This window comes from Papilio xuthus, unplaced genomic scaffold, assembly GCF_000836235.2.
Source record: "Papilio xuthus unplaced genomic scaffold, Pxut_1.1 DF827135.1, whole genome shotgun sequence".
Classification (NCBI taxonomy): Eukaryota; Metazoa; Arthropoda; class Insecta; order Lepidoptera; family Papilionidae; genus Papilio; species Papilio xuthus.
Window position 1 is genome coordinate 1,128,052 of NW_013531514.1, and position 24,500 is coordinate 1,152,551.

General features: G+C 34.0%; 1 protein-coding gene across 1 annotated transcript; it reads left to right on the forward strand.

Moving 5' to 3' along the window:
- The first annotated feature begins 5,944 nt into the window (after positions 1-5,944).
- Positions 5,945-23,936, forward strand: LOC106119620 (atrial natriuretic peptide receptor 2). Its single transcript, XM_013314666.1, has 8 exons — positions 5,945-6,178; positions 6,589-6,732; positions 7,462-7,591; positions 20,739-20,980; positions 21,412-21,506; positions 21,965-22,183; positions 22,810-22,901; positions 23,811-23,936. The coding sequence occupies exons 1-8, from the start codon at positions 5,979-5,981 to the stop codon at positions 23,934-23,936; spliced, it is 1,248 nt and encodes a 415-aa protein (XP_013170120.1). The 5' UTR covers positions 5,945-5,978.
- Positions 23,937-24,500: the final 564 nt, after the last annotated feature.

The following is a 24,500-nucleotide window of genomic DNA, read 5'->3' on the forward strand; positions in this document are numbered from 1 at the left end:
TGGAAATTATTCATTTCATTTATGATGCGACTGCCAATTACATACAGTCTTTATGCATCAGGATTACCTGGGAAGAATTAATAATTTCTTTGTTAAATTAAAGAGAACGCCATCTAGTAACGATATTAAGAAATTATGAAGGTTCAATTTAGTATTACACCAAAGTACATAATTTTTTCTGCTATGAAACGTGATATAAAGGTACGCGTCCATTAGCCCGCGCCGGACGCACCGCATGCACGGATTGATGGACGCAGCGCTATATAAAATCATACAAAGTAAACTAAAATTCGTCGCAGGCCGTGGTGCGTCTGACGCGGGCCAATGGACACGTACCTTTAAAAGTTGAAAAATCCGATAAACTTTATAAATATGTAAATACTAAATGCGGCATAAATATGTAAATATCTTCGTTTATTTCATAATTATATTCATTTTATACATAGATATTTTTAGCTTTGCATAATTATATTCGTTATGAAATTTATCTCTTTCAGATCGAAGTTATTCGAAGCAATCGAGGCTACGGATTATTATCTTTCGACACTCCCAGCTACAATAATAGAAGAAGGTTTTACACGCAAGTTATAGTAAGTCATTTACTGTACCACTCAGAGACCTTTGATTGTCACCTAAGCAGACATTTATCATCCTTTCGTATGCATCCTCTCCTCCGTCACATTCACTTTATCTTCTCATCCTTTCCTTGTAAGTAGACGGGGGAAATTACTAAAACACGTGATTAAATTAACAGTTAATCTACATTGAGTGTCTGCCTTAGCAACATTAATATGTCTCTGAGTGCGGCAGTTTATTTTTAAAAATTACTCTAATATTAAATCTTATATCGAACACATGCGTTCTATTTATTTCATGCTATAAATGTTTAGAAATTCAATTCCTCAAGTGACGAGGGTGAAAAACTATCTAGTTAATAGGAATGACTGCTGACAGCGTTTTTACTCTTTTTACGGCAGCAAAATACAGCCCCATATATTAATATATTAAGCTGATACTGGTCTATCATGGGATACCCATAATAAACAAACTGGCCGCTGAATGTGGCGCTGGGAAAGTTCAGAAAATATATGTTAGCTTGGAAACTAACACGTCGCACAAGAAATGTCAGTCGTATTAAAATTGGTCTTCGTATTCAAAATGATATGAGATTATTCGTGTACTTTACGCCTAAGATGGGCGGTTGGAAATTTTTTATTACAAATTTGATGACGATACGATGGCGTTTGTCATAAATATTCGTGCTAAACCCACATTACGTTAACAAGGTGAAATTAACAGTGGGCGCTGTTTTTACACGTCTACTTTAATTTCATTGTTCAGTTTGGTTAACCATGGGTTTCTGATATCATAATCTCCGTTTAAAAGATCATTGTCATTGTTTTAACCGGAGATATTGGCCTAGTAAGCCCACGATAACATACAATTGTTAAAAAAGCGTCAATAGCCTAATGGTTAAGGGTACGGATTTCCGCTCACGAGGTCGGGGGTTCGAATCCCACCATTCGACTATTGTAAACCATATCCTAGCACAAGCCTAGAGCTTAGTTGGAATGGTAAAAGAAATATTAGTAAATTTACAAAAAATCTGCCAATATTAAAAAATAAATGTGTGACGTATTAAGTCGTGTCAATCCGCATCACGTCATAAGGTACGTAATCAGGTCATCACGCGGCCTTGCGTACCATTGCGTAAACATAATGACCTCATGAGTTGAACGACTCGAATATCAATGTAGATTTATTAATGCGCTTGCGTTTCCACTGACGAAACATCCCAATAAATATCTCCAATTATGTTACTATTGTACACATTTTTTTTATTTTCAACAGAGAATTTGTTTTCACGCAGCAACTCTAGGAAGAGCATGCAGTAAGTTTTTTCTACAACCATAATATATTCCAGCTTGGTACTTTCACGCGTTTTTGAGAAAAAGGGTCTTGACAGACGGACGGACGGACAACAAAGTGATCTTATAAGGGTTCCGTTTTTTTCCTATGAAGTACGGAACCCTAAAAAGTATTGTAATTTCAAATTTCCACTTTCCCTTTTATATTGCGATGAAAACACATGATTTCGAAATTCAGAAGACAATTACTATGTAATTTTTCCGCATTGGGCCTAAAATTAGTGGCATGTGTGTTATTACAGACATTATCTCTGTGCCTTTTATTCAGATGTCCTTTTGGAGCTATGTAACAAACGTCCATCAAAACATTCGCATTCGTTATATTAATAAGACGTAAAATTCACTAATTTACATTATTCAATGTATAGCTTATATTGAAACATTACTGTGGGACAATTTTATTGACGTCCTTTACATTCTCTTTGAAAAAACAGAGACAACAGAATTTTCAATAAAAGTCATTGCTGTCAAAACCCATTGTAAAGTCTTTATAATATCCTTCATCATTTTTTCTCAATGTAAGGTAAATAATGATGAAGGATAATTACGAGGTATTTTTAATAATCAATTTATTATTATTATATTATTAAAGATAGAAATATAAATAGGTTGATTAAAAATACTTTCAAAAACTTTGATAAAACAGAGGTAAAAAGTTAAGCAATAAGTTTGAATGTTACCTCGTGGAGATTAGTAACATCAGATGATAATTTTTTTGGAATTCGTTGCATAGATTATACAAATTACTAGCGATCACCCGCGACGCCGCTTGGAATAAAAAAAAACTAATTTGTAGCATATGTGTTCCTTCATACTATGTTCTACATCTATGCCAAATTTCAGCGAGATTTATGCATCATTTCTGGAGATACCTTCAAATAAACATCCATCTATTCAAAAATTCGCATTTATAGTATTAGTAAGTTATGTATCACTTAAATACTGACATGTTCCTTGTTATGCTATTTCTAACTGATTCTGAGTCACACCTAAATCACGCCTAATGTTGACACATCAAATTACATCTGATTTTCCTTAAACCGTTACTTACTTTTATATCTTTCTTTATTTTAGGGAACACCAACAATACGTCCCCTTCAAGAGGATGTCGGTGTACGAACAGATTAACTCTGTTCTTTTACTCTATATGACAAGGAATATCAAGTCAACAGTATCTCCGTTGTGGAGGTAAGAATATTTATTAACTAACTATGGTCACGTCCTGGTTTCCAGCTAAAAGTCCAAGTCTAAGGAGATAGTGTCGGAGGCCAAAAACCACATTAGAACGCGCCATTCTCCTTAGTTAGAGGCAGCATCATCAGCTCACTATACGCCCCCACCAAAGGGATCGGAGCCTACCCTAAGTTAAGGGTGATTAGGCCATAGTCATAGGTTGGTTGACTTCACACATATCTTTTGAATTTCATCTCAGATATGTGCAGGTTACATCACGATGTTTTCTTTCACCGTAAGAACGTCGGATAAATGTACATATGTAAATCGGAAATCGAAAAACACATTGGTACATGGCGGGATTCGAACCCAGGACCTGCAGATTGCAAGTCAAGTGCTTAAGCCCTGAGCCACCGACGCTCTAGTTAGAGGCAACTAATTCAAATTAATTAGAACCCAAGTCCGTGGAGAAAAAGTTTAGAAATTACTAAAATGTCACTTTTACATTTGCAAGTTATTTAAGATAGTGAATAAGGGGTTTGAAGAGTAAGGGAGAAGAAATTTACGTGTTGTATTATGTTGGAAATAAAATAAAAGTCCCAAATTGGTAGATGCGGAACATGGAGGAGATGAAAAGTAAATAATTAATGAGCATCTTAAATGCAAAAGGATCTTTATTTAGGCCGTGATACATAATTGTTTTATTCGTGATGTTATATATTATAAGAATCGTAAAACGTATTAAATCTTTGGTTTTATGTGGATATATAGACAAAATTATTAAGGGATATGTGGGGAGAATGTTGTGACCACAACAGAACTATTACCATAAAATATGTTACTGTAATTAAATTGTGATCCTCTCAAGGAAATAAGTACCTTTAATAGCATTAACATACTTGCGGTTCTAAACGTTGTGACTCATTCCCTTTTAGCAGTTTTGTTTGCGTTTCTTTTTCATCTATAACTACGGTTATTCGGACAGTCACCTCACTCTTATATTCGACCTTCATAGTCAAATAATTGAGACGAATTTGTCGATTAAATAATTTGAATAATAATAATTATACGAAGGTTGTTTGACAAGGTTATAATCTGCATTCCTCAGGCATATCGAGTGTGATTCATTCTTGCTAACCTAAATAATTTAAAAAGTACAGTAAGCTCTCAATAATTCCTTACGCGTGGTCAAACTTTTACTTGCAATCGAATGCAGCACAAATAAAAAAAAAATTAGGCATATGACAACACATTTGAAATAACATGAAAGAAAAGATACCACTATTTACCACCTTGTTAATGTAGCCGCATTCGTTATTGTCAATTTGCGTAATTGAGCAATTTTCCAGCTTGATTTAAGTTTATCTCAGAATGAGAAGACAAGCTGGATAAGCGTCTGATGGTGACGTCTTATCTTAAACAATATTGTAATTTTCCACTACCAAAACATGCATATAAAGCAAAATTTACATCAGTTTTTTAATAGAGAATAAGATATGTTAAATATTATGCAACATGTCTTTGAAGGAACATTATAGGCATAGAATCTGACGATTAACCCACATGTAAGATCAAACTTTGTTATACATTTGTAGTTTATGAAAAAAAATATAAAATACAAACTAGGTCTTGTTCGAGACTTCGTCCACGGTTTTTATTACAAAACCAAAACAACTTAATATTATTTAATAAGAGTCTTAAATCTATGATATTAAATAAAATATTATACACGAATAATTAACTTAGCATTGGCCGCTAGAGTGGCGGCCACGGACAGGTCGACGCAGCGTGCCCGGGCCTCCCGCAAGATGGACCGATGACCTGGTCAAGGTTGCGGGAGCGTCCTGGATGCAGGTAGCACAGTACCGGTCATCGTGGCTATCTTTGGGGGAGGCCTATGCCCAGCAGTGGGCAACTTATGCCTGAGCAACAATAAACTGAAATATATTATTAAAAGGAGTCCCTTTAGGCAAAGGTTCCGAAGATACTGGCAGCGTTCCCCCTTTGAATAGCTATACTAATTCTTTGTCCGAGGTTGCTGCCAGATATAAAATAAATGTAATCGTCTAGAAACATGGATTGATGTCAAACGATTACATAATCGATTAGTAATGTAATAAAATGAAACATTTAGGGAAATAAGGAGTTAGTCAACAATGAGTCGACCGTGATCACCAATTATTTTGCGGTCACACGACCACATTATCGGGACAGTTAAAGTTTATTTTTAAAATTTCACCGAGGAATGTGTTAGAATCTTTGGGTCCGGTTAATAACTGATGAGTCAAAAGGCGTGCTCGCCGCGTCCGAGACTTTTCTTAGTGACTCATGCAATGCACAGCCTTTTTGTTGCATTTTTATTTTATACTGCATCCTTTTGATAATTACATAAAACAAGTATAACAACTTATTAAATAAGTATTGTTAATAACTTGGTAATATTTATACTTGTACAAGCTGTCGCCCGCGACTCCGTCCGCGCGGGATTAAAAATAGATGTTGGCCGATTCTCAGACCAACTCAATATGCCAACAAAATTTCATGAGAATCGGTCAAGCCTTTTCGGAGGAGTATGGGAACGAAAATTGTGACACGAGAATTTTATATATAAGATTAGCTGTCACCAACGACTCCGTTCGTTCTTCCAGATTATGTTCTTCATAAGTTTTTAAGAAATATTTCTTTCAAAGTTACATCCAGGCATTTTTTTTTTCTGACTGCAATGTTACTGACTTTATGTGACTGCCTTTTGCTAAACAGATTTGCTTAATGATTTCATGTCTTGATACCAATAAAACATCGTCGTTACCAAAAATTGTTTACCAAAAATAGAATATGATTTATGTTTCCAGGCAGCTTTCAGCTGGTTCAGAGTTAATGAGGACAATGGAGGAACTATCCTTAGTACTGATGCTATCCATCTACGCGTCTACTTCTGAGAAGCTGGATATGCAGATGGTCGCCGAGATACTGGTACACCTGGCGTCAGGACAGGATCACATGCAGACCGTCACACAATACTTGGAACTGGAGAGTCTAATAGAGGAGGTGGAGATGATGGAAACTGTTGGCTTAATGTAAGTACACTCAAAGAATCGAAAGTTTAGCAAACTGTCATCATAAGAATGGGTAGAAAACGTCTTTCGACTGTTCATCAAGTATGCCAAAAATGATGTCGTTAGCACATTTTTTTTAAAAGAGAATGGGGCAAACAAGCAGCGGGAACACCGAAGTGTTCATCGTCGCCCATGGACATCTGCAATACTAGAAGAACCGCAGATGCGTTATCGGCCTTTGAGATGGTGATACGCTCGCTTCTTGAAGGACCCTAAGTCGTAGCGGTTTGGAAATACCGTCGAGGGAGCAAAGCAGGAAATGTCGCGAAAACCGCACGGTTGTGGATTATCTGCCATCGAGATGGCGTGGATGGAATCTGGTCCTGACCTTTTCTGAATCAGTGAATCAGTAATACCATTTATATTTTCAGTTTTAATAACACCGAGGCACTTCATCTTGACGGTAATGTGGCCATTGACGTTGTCAAACAGTGGGCGATGAACAATAAGGATAGCGCGGAGAATTCTTTGCAGGATTTAAAACAAATACAACAAGTGCTGTGGAACGTTATCAGGTACACTTCCTAGCATTATGGCGGCTCGCAATTTTGCACGAGACGCTGCGTAAAATATAATTTAGATAATGGCAGATCTAAAAGAATGCCGGGGCAGGTTACCTGTGAACGCTTTTCTTTACGCGTAATATGCCCTTGCCAATAACCACGGGTCGTCATTTTGAATCTTCTAATGATTTCGACATTTTTTTTTAATCATCGTGAAGTATTTTTATATTGCCAGTATTTTAAAAAGAGCACGCAAAAAAGCTATTTAATAAACTACAGATGTTGCTGAACTTTAAAATAAATGCGGTGTTTTATATTCATAACTATTTTTCTTACCTTGAGGGAATCCGTGACTAATTGTAACCGTTTAGGTGTAATTTATTAATACTGGGTTTTTCCAATTTATTGATTAATATAAATGTTACGTATACTAACCTAATTTAAGACGACTTAAATTCTTGAAATCGTGGATTTATAATATAATATGTTATTTAGGTTCACGTATTATTCCCTTTATTACTCAAAGTTCTTTAGAATACAAGAGTGAGTCGTTAATATAAATTTATTTTAAATACGTCGCCTTCTACGGGCAGATTTACATTGTTGCAAACCATGTTATGTAGCATTGCATTATATTTCTAATAAGATAAGGGCCGCCGTACACGACTAATTTTAACTTAGGTTGCTGTCAGAAGATTTTATCGGCGACAACAATTTGCTTACACCTTGGTTTTTTTGTAGGACATCGGCGAGTCACGAAGTGTGGTCCGCTCGGAGAACTCTTGGTATTGGTGTGGCTGTACTGATCATAGTGTTGTTGGCTTCGCCTGTACTAATCCTACTCCTCAGACATACGATATGGACCATACAGGTACACTAATAAGAGCGATGCCACACGTGCATAAGCCAACGCATGCTAGCTTGCTTTATCTCTACATTCGTACAAATTAGCTCGTATGGCATTACTCTTAGAATTTATGTATTAGGATATGTATCATTGTGTTAATTAAAATTTGTATTTAAACCAATTATCGTATGTGTACGTACCCTAAACTATTGGGTTTTTAGTGCTTCTACCTCTAATCATATTATTATATTATAAAATTATTAATTTTAATCAACGTGATGAATACCAAATGTATTTGACTCTTTATTATGAAACAATTTATTTCAAAGAATTGATGCGCAATTAAATATATGTCTCTGAGTTTCGTAACTTTGAGTTTCCATTACTGACCGCCGTACGAAACATACTGTTGTCTCAAGTATCTGAAATGAAATGAGAGGGATGGCATGAAAATTTGTTGGAATAATGAAATTTACTATAACACTTTCCTTATATTCGTAATGTTTATGAGCGGAGTAAATGGATTCGAACATCACCTAAACGCGATCGAATTATGAGAAATAGATAACAAATAATTAATCATAAATATACAGTAATATGATACGTTTATATTCTCCATACAGTTTTATAATTCACTAGCTGTCGCCTGTGACTCCTTCCGCGGGATAAAAAAAAAATAGTAGCCTATGTGATCTTCTAAAGTATGTTCTACACACATGCCAAATTTCATCGAAATCCATTCAGTTATGAAGATGCCTTCAAACATTCATCCATCTATCCATCCATCCATTGTATTTATTAGTAAGGAGTTAAGATATGGATATTACTTTTTTATTTTAAATAGATTAGCCATTTAAAGATGTATTCTGGAAATCTACCGAATTTATAATTTTTTTCTTAGTGTCATACGCAATTTTCACATTTACATTTTATGTAATTCCCAAATAAAAGTAGAATATATTTACATGATAATTTATTCAAACAAAACAAAAAATACGATAGAATAAAAAAAATAATTCTATCTAATTTGAAATAAAACAATTACAAAAACAAAACATAATAAAAATGAAACATCTTATAATAAGAACACAATTGCAAAGAATTTTAAGATTCCATAGACAAAAAATACATAGACAAATTAAAGATATCGATTACTAATGTCACATAGGTTTTGAATATTTTTCATTGCATTAGTAATATCGTTTATCTAGTGTAATTTTCTGTCTCCATATATTCACAAATTAAATAAATATAATTAATCCAATAATTCGCTTAACACGTTAAACGCCATAGAAGAAATATAAAGTCACTAAAAACTTTTTGCTTTTAGTTTAGAGTTCAATCGGAAGCGAAGGAAGGAACGGAAGAAACAACTTCATGAGGTCAAAGGTGCCCTACGCGGGGGTTAAATGCATGCAGGGTTCTGGTCACCGCTGACTGGAGTGGCGTTTAACGTGTTAAATAATATCACATTTATAATTCAAAATACGTAATTAGAATTGCGTGTTAGTCTTCTTTTCTTTTATGCAGTTTCTTTTTCTTTTATTTGTTTCTAAAGAGTATTCATTTGTTTATTCGCTTCGGACAAATCAATCCTGTAATATTTTCATACCTGAAAGAAAAAAAAATAATTTTAATACTTAAAATTATCACGTTTTGTCAAAAGTTCTAAACGATAATGAAAAGGATAGTCTTCTGCCAAATAAGCGATTAAGAAACTACGCTAATGATAAAAATATAAATTACATTTCGTTAGAAAGAAAATCCGACACTGTGCCGGTGTGGCGCAACACTAGCCTTACTAAAATGTTAACGATTATGTCCCCTCACTAATCAATCTGACACTTGACTTGGTAACGAAAGCGCGCCATTCGCGCCAAAGGATTCTAATTAATACTAAAAATTTTATTTGAATTAGGAACAGAGTTATTTGACTTATTAAAGAAATTTAATTCTCACATTTCACAAGTAATGCATCCAATGGGGTAGAGCTTTATTAAATTCTTCGGACACTTCCCATCTGTTATAGCATCACGTTTGACTATACTTTTTCTAACCAACTCTGAATCTTGCGTATTAGTAGATTCGAATAATCCGCTGTTACTTCGATTTGGTAAATCAGACATCGTGAGTTTAAAAGACGAAGACAATAATAACAAACTAAACAACACTAACACTGCGAATATTTTTTTATAAATTGCCATTTTCACTGCACGTCTATCGAACACGACTCCAGATCTCTTACTAAATCCTGTCGTACACAACAAGAGGGAAGAAGTAAAAAGAATAACGTAATAATGATTCACTTTATGCATTGACTATAAATGGTCTAATGGAAGCACGCAATAACCCGCAGTGAGACAGCGTAGTTGACTAAGATCTGGTCATCCCCTAATTTATAGTAGGCTCGTGTCCCTTGGTGGGGATATCTTTGACCTTTCGACGACTATAATACCAAATATTACTAACTAGGGGTCATCCGTGACTTTGTCATCGCAGAATTTAAAAAAAGCCTCAATATGAACGCGTGTATTAGCTACCTTCGGGTCGAAGTCCCATCAAAATCAATCTATTCCTTCTGGAGATTACCAAGACAGACGGATAAAATTTTTAAAAATATTTACGTTTACGAAATATGATTTATTTCTCTATATTGCAACAGACACTCTAATTTTATTAATATGTATAGCCTATAAAATGTTAATCATATGCATCGTCTCTGGACTTATCCCACTCTTGTGTTGTTGGAGTTCCAGGTTTTCGTTTTTCAGATCGTATTTTTCGTCATTACAGTTATTACTCTCTTCTTAATCATGTCACTTTTCATACACTTTAAAATATTCGTTAAAAATACATTTATTTTTCTCAAGAATATATCGCTAACAGATTAAAGTCTGAAAAGCGCAGCGGGGTTTCTCCAACTTTTAGCTACAAGAACCCCTGTTAAAGTTTTCAAATGGCAGCGAACCTCTGACTAAGAAATTGAAGCACCCAAAGAAAATTAAATTCAAAATTGACTGCGGAAGCAAAGAGTTTTTACTCCGAGAGAAACTCGGGTCAGAGAGAAACGTCTATAAGCGAGAAAATATTGCGGTCCCTTAAACTCTCACTTATCCAGGTCCGACTGTACACAGTTTTTCTTTTTAGTTTAACAAAGAATGTTACGGGCTATAGCTAATGGCAAAATTATTCTTACTTTCTTACTAATGAATGCGAATGTTTGGATGGATGGATGGATGTATGTTTGTTAGAAGGTATGTCCTGAACGGCTCAATGGATCTCGATGAAATTTGGCATAGATGTAGAACATAGTTTGGAAGAACACATAGGCTAATTAAGTTTTTTAAATTCTGTGCGGACGGAGTCGCGGACGACAGTTAATGTGATATAAATTAAAGCTGGGATGACGCCTGAGGTTTTATGAGGTAATTTGTTACAACAATAAGTTGCGTTTAGTGCAACAATTCATAATTGTTGTTATTATAAGATTGGTATGCGTGTTTCTAATTAAACAATCAGACGAAGTCAATTTTGTTTAATATAAATATGTAGATGCGTTGTTGTTTATTGAAGACTATTTCATGTAATCTTCCTCATCACTTGTAACGCCTTAATTCTTTTTTTTTCTTTAATTTTATTCTGATTCTTACGTATTCAAAGAAATTCAAGGATGTTTTATTGGAGGTATCAATTCGATTTTTTTTTATTTATTGATTTAAAAGGGAGCGTCGGTGGCTCAGTGGTCTAACGCTTGACTTGCAATCTGCAGGTCCTGGGTTCGAATCCCGCCATGTACCAGTGTGTTTTTCGATTTCCGATTTACATATGTACATTTATCCGACGTTCTTACGGTGAAGGAAAACATCGTGATGCTGCACATATCTGAGAAGAAATTCAAAGATATGTGTGAAGTCAACCAACCCGCAGTGGGCCAGCGTGGTTGACTATGGCCTAGTCACCCCTAACTTAGGGTAGGCTCCGAGCCCCTCGGTGGGGACGTATAGTGAGCTGATGATGATGATTTAAAAATGCTAAGAAGATATACTTTTTATCTGGTGAATAAGGTTTAATGCTTCTTTAACATTTTTTTTACTATTTGTATTTGTATATTAGAATTTTCCTCAGTTTTTTCCATAAAATGCTGACAATACAAGTTTTCGAACATATACTCGTACTTTTCTTTCATTAAGTATAGGAGAAATAAAAAATGAACATGTTAGTTGCGTAGTTTTATTTATAAAAACATAATTACATACAAATTATTACATAATATAGATCAAAAATAGATATACAATATCAAATAGAAAAATTAACGTTTTTTGAAGATCTGACTAGAGTTTTTGAAGCGCTTATACACTGGTTAAGGACACGGAAGACTGACCTCTATAAATGGACTGGCTATTAGAAGTAATATTTTGTGCCTATTTGATTTTCGCCATTTTGGCGCTGATGGTTGCGGCTTGTAGCGGTGGCGTAGATTTGAACTAATAGTGTAGATAGAATTCATTGTCAATAGCCGCTTTTAGCTTTTAAATCGGAACGAAGTAAACCATTATTTTACATTTTTATATAGATCGATCGAGAGTACATTTTACTACAATGGGTTCGAATCCCGCCTTTCGAATATGGTAAAACATATCTTACATAGTGAATTAACAAACATTTTCTAATATCAAAAAATGTGTCTCTAAAGCGTTAATAGTAATGGTTAAGATTACGGATTTCCGATCACGAGGTAGGGAGTTCGAATCCCGCCATTCGACTATTGTCGTAAATCATATCCTAGCACAAGTCCTTAGTTGGAATGGTAAAAGAAATATTATTGAATTTACAAAAAAAACGCTAATATTAAAAAAAGATGACATAACAAGTGCTGCTTATTCTTATTTGGAAATCAGATTTATTGTTAAAGTTCATATTTTATATAAAACGAGTTAAAATAGTTGGATTAGATAAAAAAATTGCGCCATCGATTTTTTATTGTTTTAGTCAAAGAATAATTTATTGAAATTAATACTGTGATATTAACTTTCTATTCCTAGCACCAATTCTAGGAATAGAAAATGAAATACTAAAATCAAAGTACATAATACAATTATCAACATATTTAATTACACATATAAATACTTTTTTTATATACAGATTAATAATATACGTAAAATGAAAAAGATCGTGACCAACATACAATCACATCCTAGAACTTGTAAATGCGTGAGATGGATTACATATTTCCTTAGAAACTTTAACCGCATTAAAATAAATATGGCAAGTCGATGTAAAACATTCATTATCATTTTTTTTATATCATAAGGTGGCAAACGAGCGAGCGGCCACCTGAAATCGCTAAAATAGCAAAGTGACTGTTGCCCATAGACATACGTAATTACATATGCGTTGCCTACCTTTAATCGACGGAGGAGAGGATGCACAGAAAGAAAATATTTTCCCTTCCCATGCATCCTCTCATCCGTAAAGTCCACTTCCACTTTCCATCTTTTCCTTACAAGAAAAAAGGGGGGAAGGGAAAGAGGATTAAATTAGGCCTCCGGGACACACACTCATCAGACGAAACGCGGAATAGCTTCCACTTGACGCGTGTCTTCTGTGTGGTCGTGGTATTTCACCAGGCGAGCCGGGCCAATTCGTGCGAAGATGTTAAAGCGGGCTCTACCACTGTTAAATACTCTCTAATCTCATATTTACACAATAATTAAATGTATTTATTTTAATTGTAATTTTAATCTACTCTATGGATTTTTTCTTTTTACAAAAGTACATATAATAATATAGCTTGCATATTTATTACCATTGATTTCCCAGAATAAAATCTATGTTTAAATCATATCGTCATTATCTCTATCTGGGATAACAATATGATTTAAATGGAGATATTGGTCTCAGAAACCTACGGTTAATGACGTATTATTTTGCTATCGTGTTTACAGAACAATTGAAGGTTGCAATCCCAAGAGGTGTATCAGGATTGTTCCAAATTGAAATCCGCCATTACTATTCCTTTGGGAATGAAAATAAAATCTATATATTTTTCTTTCGGGTTTCTTTTCCCAATTGGCTTGTTAATATACGAGTACATATTGGACGATTTTAATGTTTGTAGCTTCATATTTATCTACTTTTCATCGTTATCTTTGTTGAAGTGATGATGATGTTATAGTCATGTTCGGAGTTCGATCGTAAACATCGTTGGAGAATTATCAAGATTTTTTTTAAATAGCATTTTAAAGTAGATTCCATCCGTTGTCGTCAGCGCCATCTTTTTATGTTGATGGATAAAACTCGATCTAACTTATAAACGATCAGTCTTTAATTTGTAATACAATTCTATTTGGTATTTCTCTATCAACATGAGTCGCCTGTTTGTGCTTCGTACCTGAAATCAAAAAAAAAACAAAATTTTATCTATATATATAAAAGAAAGTCTTGTTAGTTACACTATTTATAACTCAACAACGGCTTTACCGATATGTTTGAAAATTGGTGAGGAGATAGCCGAGAGCTAGGAGACGGACATAGGATACTATTTATTAATTTTTTTTTAGAATATATGGCTTGAAGAGCTGTTTTCTATTTAACTTACTAATATTATAAATGCGAATGTTTAGAGGGATGTGATGTGGATGGATGGGCTACACTAATTATGTTTTTTATATGTCCAAGCGGACGGAGTCGCAGGCGTCAGCTAGTATTAAATAAAACAATATATTTATAGTTTTTATGGATTACACTGGACCAGTAACTTGAATGGGGTGAAAAATAAAAATGTTTTCATATTTTTTGTTACAAATTATTTATAAAAATGAATTTTGAATTTTTTGATTTAAATTACTAATACTGATGTACACTAACGCCATCTATTAGTTAATAAGAAAAACTCGCACTGGGAATCGACATCGGGGAATTCCCTGTTCGGGGAAGGCGAAGGAATTAGTATGTTTTGATCTTTTATTCAATTGAAGGCATTCAGTTCTACTTATAACTATAAGTTATACAGATGTATTTTTCACAGTTGATTTTCCTTATCTTGTACATTTCATGCACTACGTATTTTAATGGAACAAAATAAAGATCTACGATGCATATTTTGGTGCAATGTATGAAATAATTCAATCTGATATGATGTATGCCTTTATCAACTGCATAATAAATTAATAAAACCTATCTAACCATGAGTTTCTGAGACCAAAACCTATGCTTAAACATATTGTGCTCTCTGTCATTATCTTTGACAAAACAGAGACAATATGTTTCAAACGGGGATTTAGGTTTTAGAAACACACGTTAAGATAGACGAAAAATGGTTCTCGTATACATTAGGACGTTGTATTGTTACAAAGTTTAAGTACACTACGATTCGAGTACATAGTTTTGTTTACAAATTATCGCCTGCGTTCTACTGCGGAATATTTATAAATACGACTACTACGGACTGTTGACAACCGTTTGTGGCTAAAAAAATTGACTTTAAATCATTCTATTTTGTGTTTTAACAACATAAGTGTTGTATTAAAACCTATTTCGAATACTGGCCGTAACGAAAGATTGTAAGATTATATATGATAAAAGAAGTGTGACGTTTTAGTTTAGAAGAAAAGTAAGGACTTGTGTTCGCAATAAAGAACCAGGAATATGAGACAATTTATTGGCAAGATCCCTCACAATAAGTAAAACTTGAAAATGAAAGTGTGATTCTTAGATTTTAACATGTTTGGATCTAAAATATTGGTCGCGTGAATCAGTTTCATTTTATTTAGATAAGTTACCTTATCGATGGCGCCGATACTCGGTAAATATTTGAACGATTAGAAGCCCGATTACGACATACGCGAATGATTCATCTCCGTCTTCAATTTCCTTGTTAATATTACAATGGTACATACAATTAATAATCTTATATTTTTAAAGATCTTAGTTCACATGTATTTCTTTCTTTACAATAGAATATAAAGTCATACTGGCCGATTTTTTAAGATTTTAATTAAGAAAAAAATCGTTAAAAATCATACTAATATTATATATGTGAATGTTTGGATGTATTGATGGATTTTTCCGACACTGTGCCGGTGTACTGGCGCAACACTAGCCTTACTAAAATGTCGCCTCACTAATCATTCTGACACTTGACTTTGTAATTAAAGCGCGTCATTCGCGCCAAAGGATTCTAACTAATAATGTCTAAAAGTATGTATAGGTATGTTCAGAACGGCTGTATGGATCTCGTTGAAATTTGACTTACATGTCGAACATAATATGGAGGAACACATAGTCTACTTTTTTTTAAATCTCGTGTCGCTGGAGTCGTGACAGCTAGTAATAAATATAACTTAGAAGAAAATACCACTTCGCGCACTTGACCTTATACGTCTAAATCAAGGTGACATATATTAGCAATCACGACGCGATCTTGAAGATGTTCTACGATAAACAAACTGACAAAAAACGTGTGCAAAAGACGCGATGTGATAAAAACAATTAGGTATAACCGCGTTTAATTACGTCTTTAAAATAATATAAAAAAATTTACTGTCTACATAAAAAGTACGATTTGTTTGTTCATATCTTTAGCATATATATTTGTATAGTGATACAGTCCCATTCAAACGGTGCAATACTACAACTATATAGAAGATTTAAAGTGGACAGTAAATTGAAAAAAAAAATTAGTTTAGGCTAATAAAAATTTTGAGTTTGTGGAGCGGCGGCAACATTCTAGTCCAGTAAATACGCAATTCATTTGTTTATTTTTAGATGCGTTTATTAATGTAACATAGGCTTTATTTCGTTGCAACCAAAAAAAAAAATACAACACGACAACAACATAAGTAGAATTACAACTGCGTTGTCAGAGTTAATGAAATACGTAGGAACGCTTCTTATCTGAAGGTTCCGTATCGTATGAGCTGGGAAATACCGCAGGTGACAGATTTTTCTCCAAGGCAATTTTTGTAAGACAGGAAGATGTGTTTAAAACTGCGAGTGTAGAATGCCAATCGTTAAGATCGTGTGGATAGAATTTCAATTGTTTTATCGTAACTTATCCTTTAAATTTTACGAGTCAATGTTTATTAGAGAACCTTGTAATATCACTAGAGTCGGAAAACCGACACGGGCTGCCGTTTCTTAATATTATCTCTAAATATTGTTTAGTCCTTCAATGTATGGTCTTTGTATGAACCATATCTTGCAGTTACGAGAACTACGTTATCTTTATTGTTATTGTATAATAAGCATGTAATTGAAATGCGCACGAGCAGACATTATAAAGGGTGTCCCAAAAGGTTATGTACATAGGAAGGGGGATGATAGGGGTGGTCACAAGGGTCACCAGAAAAATAAAATAAAAATTCCCCTCTGGGTATTAAAAAATAAATGGCATTTTTTAAAAACTTAAAAATTTTACACCTTCTGGGGCAATTTTGTAACCGATGACCTACAAATATTGCTATATTTAAAAAAAAGCTAGTATGTTTTCGTGAATAACCCTTTAGCAATATGAAATAAAAAAAAAAAACAATACAACTAACAAAGATTTTAAAGAAAATTAAAATTGACCCAGAAGGCGTAAAATTTATAAGTTTTTAAAAAATGCCATTTATTTTTTTAATACCCAGAGGGGAATTTTTATTTTATTTTTCTGGTGACTCTTGTGACCACCCCTATCAACCCCCTTCCTATGTACGTAACCTTTTGGGACACCCTGTATAAATACAGATTTGTTTAAAAAAATATATTTATATAAATATAATAATTTATATAACACAGAAGTAAGATCAATTCCTCACCTTCCCTAACTAGATGAGACAAGGAATGACATATGAACTGGTCTTTGAATCAATTGAATTACAAGTCTAGAAACATACTGATGCCAGTTTTTGAAAGACTGTCAGTCTCAAATAAAAATGGGCAGTTCACTCTTCATACCGAACATTATTAGACATCTTACTAATATTATAAATGTGAAAGTGAAGATAACAAACATCCCGTTTGTTAGAAGGTATCTCTAAAATGGATCAACGAATCTTTATAAAAAATTACACATATAGAACATAGTCTAGAAGAGCGCATAGACTTGCTAATTTTTTAATTCTGCGTGGACGGAGTCGCTGGCAAAAGCAAGTCATGATATATTTAAAGGTCGTCAGTTCAATCCCCTTAAGATCGAGTCACTCAACCTTTATACCTAACAGGAATGTGGATATAAAATATATTGCTAAATAAATATTACTTTACAATCTGTTTTATTAAAATTCAGGTTTCAAGAAATTTCAAAAAAGAATGTCAAATGTTCTGTCATTCGATGTATGTTCTTGATAGTGACAGTGAGTTTCAATTGTCGTAATATTGTTAAATGTACTTACAAATCACATCTCATACAGTTTATAGGTGGCGGCAATCTTTTATATCCTAAAGGACATCTGTTGTACACTATAGCACTGCGTTTAACTCTCACTGGTATCAACCACTTTATATCTTCACTTAATACCTTTAAAGGATCAGTCCTTAAACTCGTTATATCGAAAGTTGATTTAGAATCAATTAGTTGGAATAATAAAATAAGCGCGAACGCTTGTATTATTAATTTATTCGCCTTCATGGTTAACGTCCGATCAGTTCGAGAGCTGAAGTGACACTGAGCTATAGTTATGTTTTCTGGTAGTCAATGTATTGGAAGAAATTGCGCGTAAGTAAATGAATTTATAGCCTTTTATGAGTCAGAGATAGGTGTCGATTTTGTTGAAATGTGCAGCCTTTCCGTTGCTATTATCTGACCGTTGCTCACGACTTCCTATTAGACCTTTATATCAATGTTTTGCGTGAATAATTAACCAAATATGGACATCGCAGTAAAACTAATATAACAACTAATTAATGTCCTTCATTATACATTAGTATATATTTGAACAGTTTATATATTTTAATACATATTAAAAAAAGCATCTTACTGTACTTTGTAATATTATAAATGCGAATGTTTAGATGGATGGATGTCTGTTTAAAGGTATCTCCAAAACGGCTGCATGGATCTTTCTGAAATTTAACATAGATGTAGAACATTGGCTGGATGAACACGTGGGCTACTAAGTTTTTTTTTTTTAATTTCGTGCGGAATGAGTCGCGAGGGACAGCCAGTATGTATTAACTTGTTTGAATACTTATTGAATAGAGTCAAAATTTTGGTTCCAGATATAAATAGACAAAACAAAGATATAGATATCAAATTACGTAATTTAGTATAATATTTTAACGCCTTTAAAGGACTTTAATTCAATATGAATTCAGTACAGATTAATAGTAAAACAAAAACAAATTAAAATATATTATTGCTATTGTATTTTGACATCTGTTAACTTTACAATATTTACGTCACAATTATTTAGTTAAGCATCTGTTTCAATAACACTATGGAAAGGTGGAGTTATTGACATTTCCTAAAGACCTTGATTTAGTGTAACAACAAGTTCCTAGAAATTATTATTTATATAAATAACTAGATGTCGCCCGCGACTCGGAATTAAAGAGAAAAAAACTTAATAAGCAGCCTATGTGTTCTTGCAGACTATGTTCTACATCTATGCCAAATTTAAGCGAGATCTATGCAGCCGTTATGGAGATACCTTTCAAAAAACATCCATCCATCCATCTGAACATTCCCATCATACTAATGTTACTCCATTCTTCGTACTTATATTATAAATGCGAATGTGTGGATAGTTGGATGGATGGAGGGATGTTTGTTTGAAGGTATCTCCAGAACGGCTGAATGGATATCGATGAAATTTGGTATACATATAGAACATAGTCTGGAAGAATATATAGGCTACTAATTGTTTTTTTTTAATTTCGTGCGGAAGGAGTCGTGGGCGACAGTTAGTTTATAATATTAATAGGATAGTATGAAGTATATTTATTAGAGACTTTCTTGTCCTATTATAAATATTAATAGCATGATTTGAAGTAATATAGGATATGACAATTTTATGATATCCTGTTACAATACGAAGGAAGAATAGAGCAATAGGTTATAAAGTGAATGGATGTTGGTACAAGTAGGAGGTGGCCAAGGCGAACGATATTTTTATCGATCAGGTTTGATACGTTTAAAGAATGTTGTGTTATAATCAGGTGATCTTTAGATTTTTTTTATTGTTTAAATTGTACACATAGTACATACATAACAACTACTTAATTTTTAAAATTAGATTCTAGATAAATCATGTTTCTGAGCTCCTATTCTTGTTCTTAAAAATATGGTTGTTCTAACACATTTGTTTCTATACATTTATTATTATCTACTGTCTATGGTTAAACATATTATTGTCTCTATGGTTTCATAGAGAATGATAGAGATGACAATACGTTTTTGTACATGTTTCGGCAATGGGAATCCATTTTGTATGATACCTAAGAAGTAATGACACGTGTCCCGTAGCTTATGTTTTCAACGTCGAGATTTAATTTATTTGAATTTCGAACGATAACGTCTTTTTGATTTATGGCTTATACAATAAGCTTATATTTACTTTAGATAATTTCGTGACGTATTACTTGCATTAATTAACAGATAAGATGCAAGGCAGACTACGTTTTGAAATATTAAAGCATAGGAAATTGGAATAAAATCTATTTGACCAGATACATTTGGAAATATCACGGAAGAAGGATGAAAATTAAGGAAAAAATGCTACTTTTTGTTATGTCTAGAAATTTATCGGATCATTTAAAATTTCGGATCAAAAGCTGACTGACATTTTTGGGTCGTATGTATTAAAGTAACTTTAACAAAACAAAATCATGCCAAAGTGTAGGCTGTGATAATAGTTCTTTGATAGTCGATCAGCGGGCTTAGGCAAAGTGCATTCGCTACGAAGCGATTCCATAAAGAATTTCAAAAATGTATAGAACTGACAATAACTTCCAAAATGTCTTGTGATTGTCGCGCGCTAGTTCCTTACAATTTTGAAGTTCGCTATGGAATCGCTTCGACGCGAAAGCACTTTGTCTGACCCCGCAATTCTTTTGTGACATTCTGGAGCCTATGCGACGGAAGCTGTTTTGACAATTGTGGTGTCATTCAATCCGTGTTCTTTCTGTGAGTATCATAGGGCTATAGTCAGGCAGCTTTTTTATTAACCAATAGTGTGTACCTTTTCAGACATTTACAGAGTCGATAGAGTTGAGCAATCAGCGGTTAGTAGCAGAGAAGAGAAAGAGCGACGTTCTTTTGTCCCGCATGCTGCCTATGGCAGTGATAAGGAGACTCCGAGCTCAGAGGACGGTTCCCGCGGAATCTTTTGATGCGGTCACCATTTTCTTCAGTGATATTGTCGGCTTCACCAACATATCTGCTACCAGTACACCCATTGAGGTTATTAATATGCTAAATATGTTGTACAGGTAGGTCATAGTTGTTTTATTCTTCTGTATGTAGTTATATGAGCATTAAACTTCGTAAATGGATAGGAGATTGCTTGGAAATAACAGTTTCCGATTTGTTCTGAATTAAACGCGCCTGTTGATGTTACATGCCAGTTAATTCTATCTATATTATTAGTTCGAATTCACACCACCACTAAAAACCAATACCATCATCTCCAAAAATGGCGAGTCAAATACGCACAAATACTTCGTCTTATAGCCATTCCATTTGTAGAGTTCAGTGTACTACTAAGTATAAAATATTATTATATTATGATGCACCTTATCAAGCAATATGAATTTTAGCGACGGATATATGATTTTATAAAGATTGTATCAGTAAAACATTTAATAATGTAGTTAGCATTGGAGATTAGATTGATACTAACACAAAGATAAATATCTTATAGGTTGTTCGATGAGAAAATAGTTCAGCACGATGTCTACAAAGTGGAGACTATTGGCGACGCGTATATGGTTGTATCTGGATTGCCTCAGAGAAATGGTAAGAGATCGTTGTGTGTATTACGAAGTACAGTCGTGGAAACTGGCGGTGTTCCACCTCAAAAACGATATTCCTTTGAACGTTTCGTACGCATCGAGCGCAAAGAATAACCAATGGGACACTGCTTTTTAATATGTTTGTAGAACAAAGGTTCGGTCAGTGGTACACGGCTAATTGTTTTTTACTGTTATCCTACCGTTCGCGCAACTCATTGCAATTGGTTATTTATAAAAAGTTTGTTTTGAGTCAAGAAAAAAGGTAATTTTTCTATAAGCGGAACACCGCGGATTCCTACGACAGTACATACGTTCATGCCAGGTATAAGCTGCTGGAGGAAAGCACGTGTTGTGGTGCGTCCCTTCACTTATTATAACGTTCCTCCTATTGCCTTAAGCGCGGTGTCTCTAAAATTGTGAGCAACTTTAGAATGTCGGCTCTATATATTTGTTTTGGTTTAGGCAATCGACATGCATCAGAGATAGCGGATATGTCACTGTCGTTGATGCGTGGTCTGGAAGGTGCGAGGGTACCGCATCGACCTGAAGAGTTGCTAAGGATCAGAGCGGGCATCAACACAGGGCCGTGTGTGGCTGGCGTGGTTGGCACAACTATGCCAAGGTACTGTCTCTTCGGAGACACTATTAATACAGCTAGCAGAATGGAAAGCACGGGGGAAGGTGTGTATGAGAATATCTTCTTTAAAGCACATGACTTGTCTAGTCCATTTTTAAATAATCATAAATTTTGTCTGCCAACTCTACACGAACCAAATATTAACCTCTGTACCATCTCGTGGCTAAATGTATGTTTTTCTGGCAAGAGTCGTTACTTTTTATACATTATGTCATGTTTATTTCGTTTACAATTTAATCTATAACGGAAATATTATCAATACCCTCTTGATATTTATGATGTGTAATAAACAGGATATTTTATCGAATAAGTTGATTTTGTGATTCATGATTGATAAATGGTCTTTGAACAGATATGTAGTTAACACAACGGCGCTTATGATGGATTAGATACGTTCATATTTATATAACCGATAGCAAAGGGTGGCAAAATATGGAATTTACCGTTATATTTTACTGTTGTAATTTATATTCGGAGAGAAGTGCTAGCTATTGACAAATGAGTTTATCCTACGTTGGATGGAAGGAGGAAGGAGGTTCGTAGGTAAATTCCCGTTGGACCGTTAGGCCGATCGGTCCAACAGGAAACACCTTGAGTATCCCGTATTTCAAACAAATGTGGGCACTACATTACTTACACTAATTAAATTTTATGTAAACCACTATTCCAGCAATGAAAATCCACATTTCTCAAACAACGAAAAAAGCCCTGGACTCTATTGGGAAATACGAAATTGAATCTAGAGGAATCATTGATATACCGGTAAAAAATTTCTTTCAAACTCTTTATTTTCAAATTCATCTTAGTATATTTTTATATAATCAATGTCTTATTAGTGATAGTAGAGGCCGTATTAATTGTTTATTTTGCTCGGCTTCAGTCTCACAAAATACGCCAATGTTGAAATACCGCAATATTTCATAATACTGACGCATACGTTTCACACGAGGACAGAATAATTAGGCAGAGTGAGACAGTACACTGTAAATATGCACACACTAAGACGGATCTGCTTCCATCACAGATTCACATTTGATTAACGACATTGTTATTAGAATTGTTGAAATCTATATAAATAATTTGACAAGGACGTGACATATCTAAAGTTATAATCACTTGTATACATTTTTGAATAGTATTTACTTTTTAAAGGATGGCAGTATAAAACCAATAGTAGTTCTAGTACTGCGTTTTTTTGTGACTGAGTAGTCACTGTTTGCCTTGAAGAGGCATTTACAGCTTCACAGGGCTTGAGTTGGCCGAGTGCAGATGGCGCTTAGCCTGAACCTCGTTTAGATAATACTGCGTTGTCATACTGCATTGCCTCATTGTTCTAACCTTTTATAAAAATTTAAGATTAGGTAAATTCATTAACCAACAGCTACTTGCAACTCATTATTGTTCAAGTACAAATGCACTGTCCATTTTTGGTTATGTGAAGACGTCTATATGATTGAGACTAATATTTTTTTGACTGAAATAAAAGTGATAATTAACTAGTTGACGCCCGCGACTCTGTTTGCGCGGAATAAAAACATAATTAGTGGCCTATGTGTACTTCCAGACTGTGTTCTATAGAGATCCATTCAGCAGATCTGGAGATATCTTTAAATAAACATCCATCCAAATATTCGTATTTATATTAAGATAAGATTGTAATTCATTTTACAGGGCAAAGGAGTGATGGAGACGTTCTGGCTGCTTGGCAAGATTGGTGGTCTACCACAGGAGAGTCCACGTTGCATGCGATTACATGACTACGACCAGAATATTTTAGAAATGCTCATTAAATCTTAATAAATTATTATAGTATAAGAATTAAAGAAATAATAGTGCCAAGAATAGTATCATTAATATAAGATTTTATTAAATAAATATTAAATCTTTCTTTAATTGTTTTTTTTACATGGAAAAACGAAGTACGGTTCTAACTTTGGGAACCATAATATTATGCTAAAGTTTAGATGGATGGATGGATTTTTGTTAGACACTATCTCCAGAACGCCTGTTTGGATCTCGCTGAAATTTGTTACGAATGTAGAAATAAACATATAGGCTATTTATAAAGTTTTTTTTTAATATCGCGCGGACGGAGTCGCGGGCGACAGCTAGTATGCGAATAAAACATATGCTTAAAAATACAACCTGTATATTAAATCATAAGAAATAAGGGTTTTGGAATGAAAGTACGAATTTTATGCAACTTTTATTGCACTACTATTTGACTAGAGACGGTGACATTACAAAATTTAAACATTCACTTATTCTAAAAATATCGTTAATCTATCTCGTATTTCTATAAAAAAAACTGTTTTAACACACCATTAAGGTTCAAAGAAAAAACTATTAAATACTTTATAA

Coding starts and splice junctions, on each gene's coding strand:
- LOC106119620 (XM_013314666.1), top strand. CDS start 5,979: ATGAGGACAATGGAGGAACTATCCTTAGTACTGATGCTATCCATCTAC. Junction 6,733..7,461: donor GTGCTGTGGAACGTTATCAG/GTACACTTCCTA, acceptor GTTTTTTTGTAG/GACATCGGCGAGTCACGAAG. Junction 22,184..22,809: donor AATGGAAAGCACGGGGGAAG/GTGTGTATGAGA, acceptor CCACTATTCCAG/CAATGAAAATCCACATTTCT.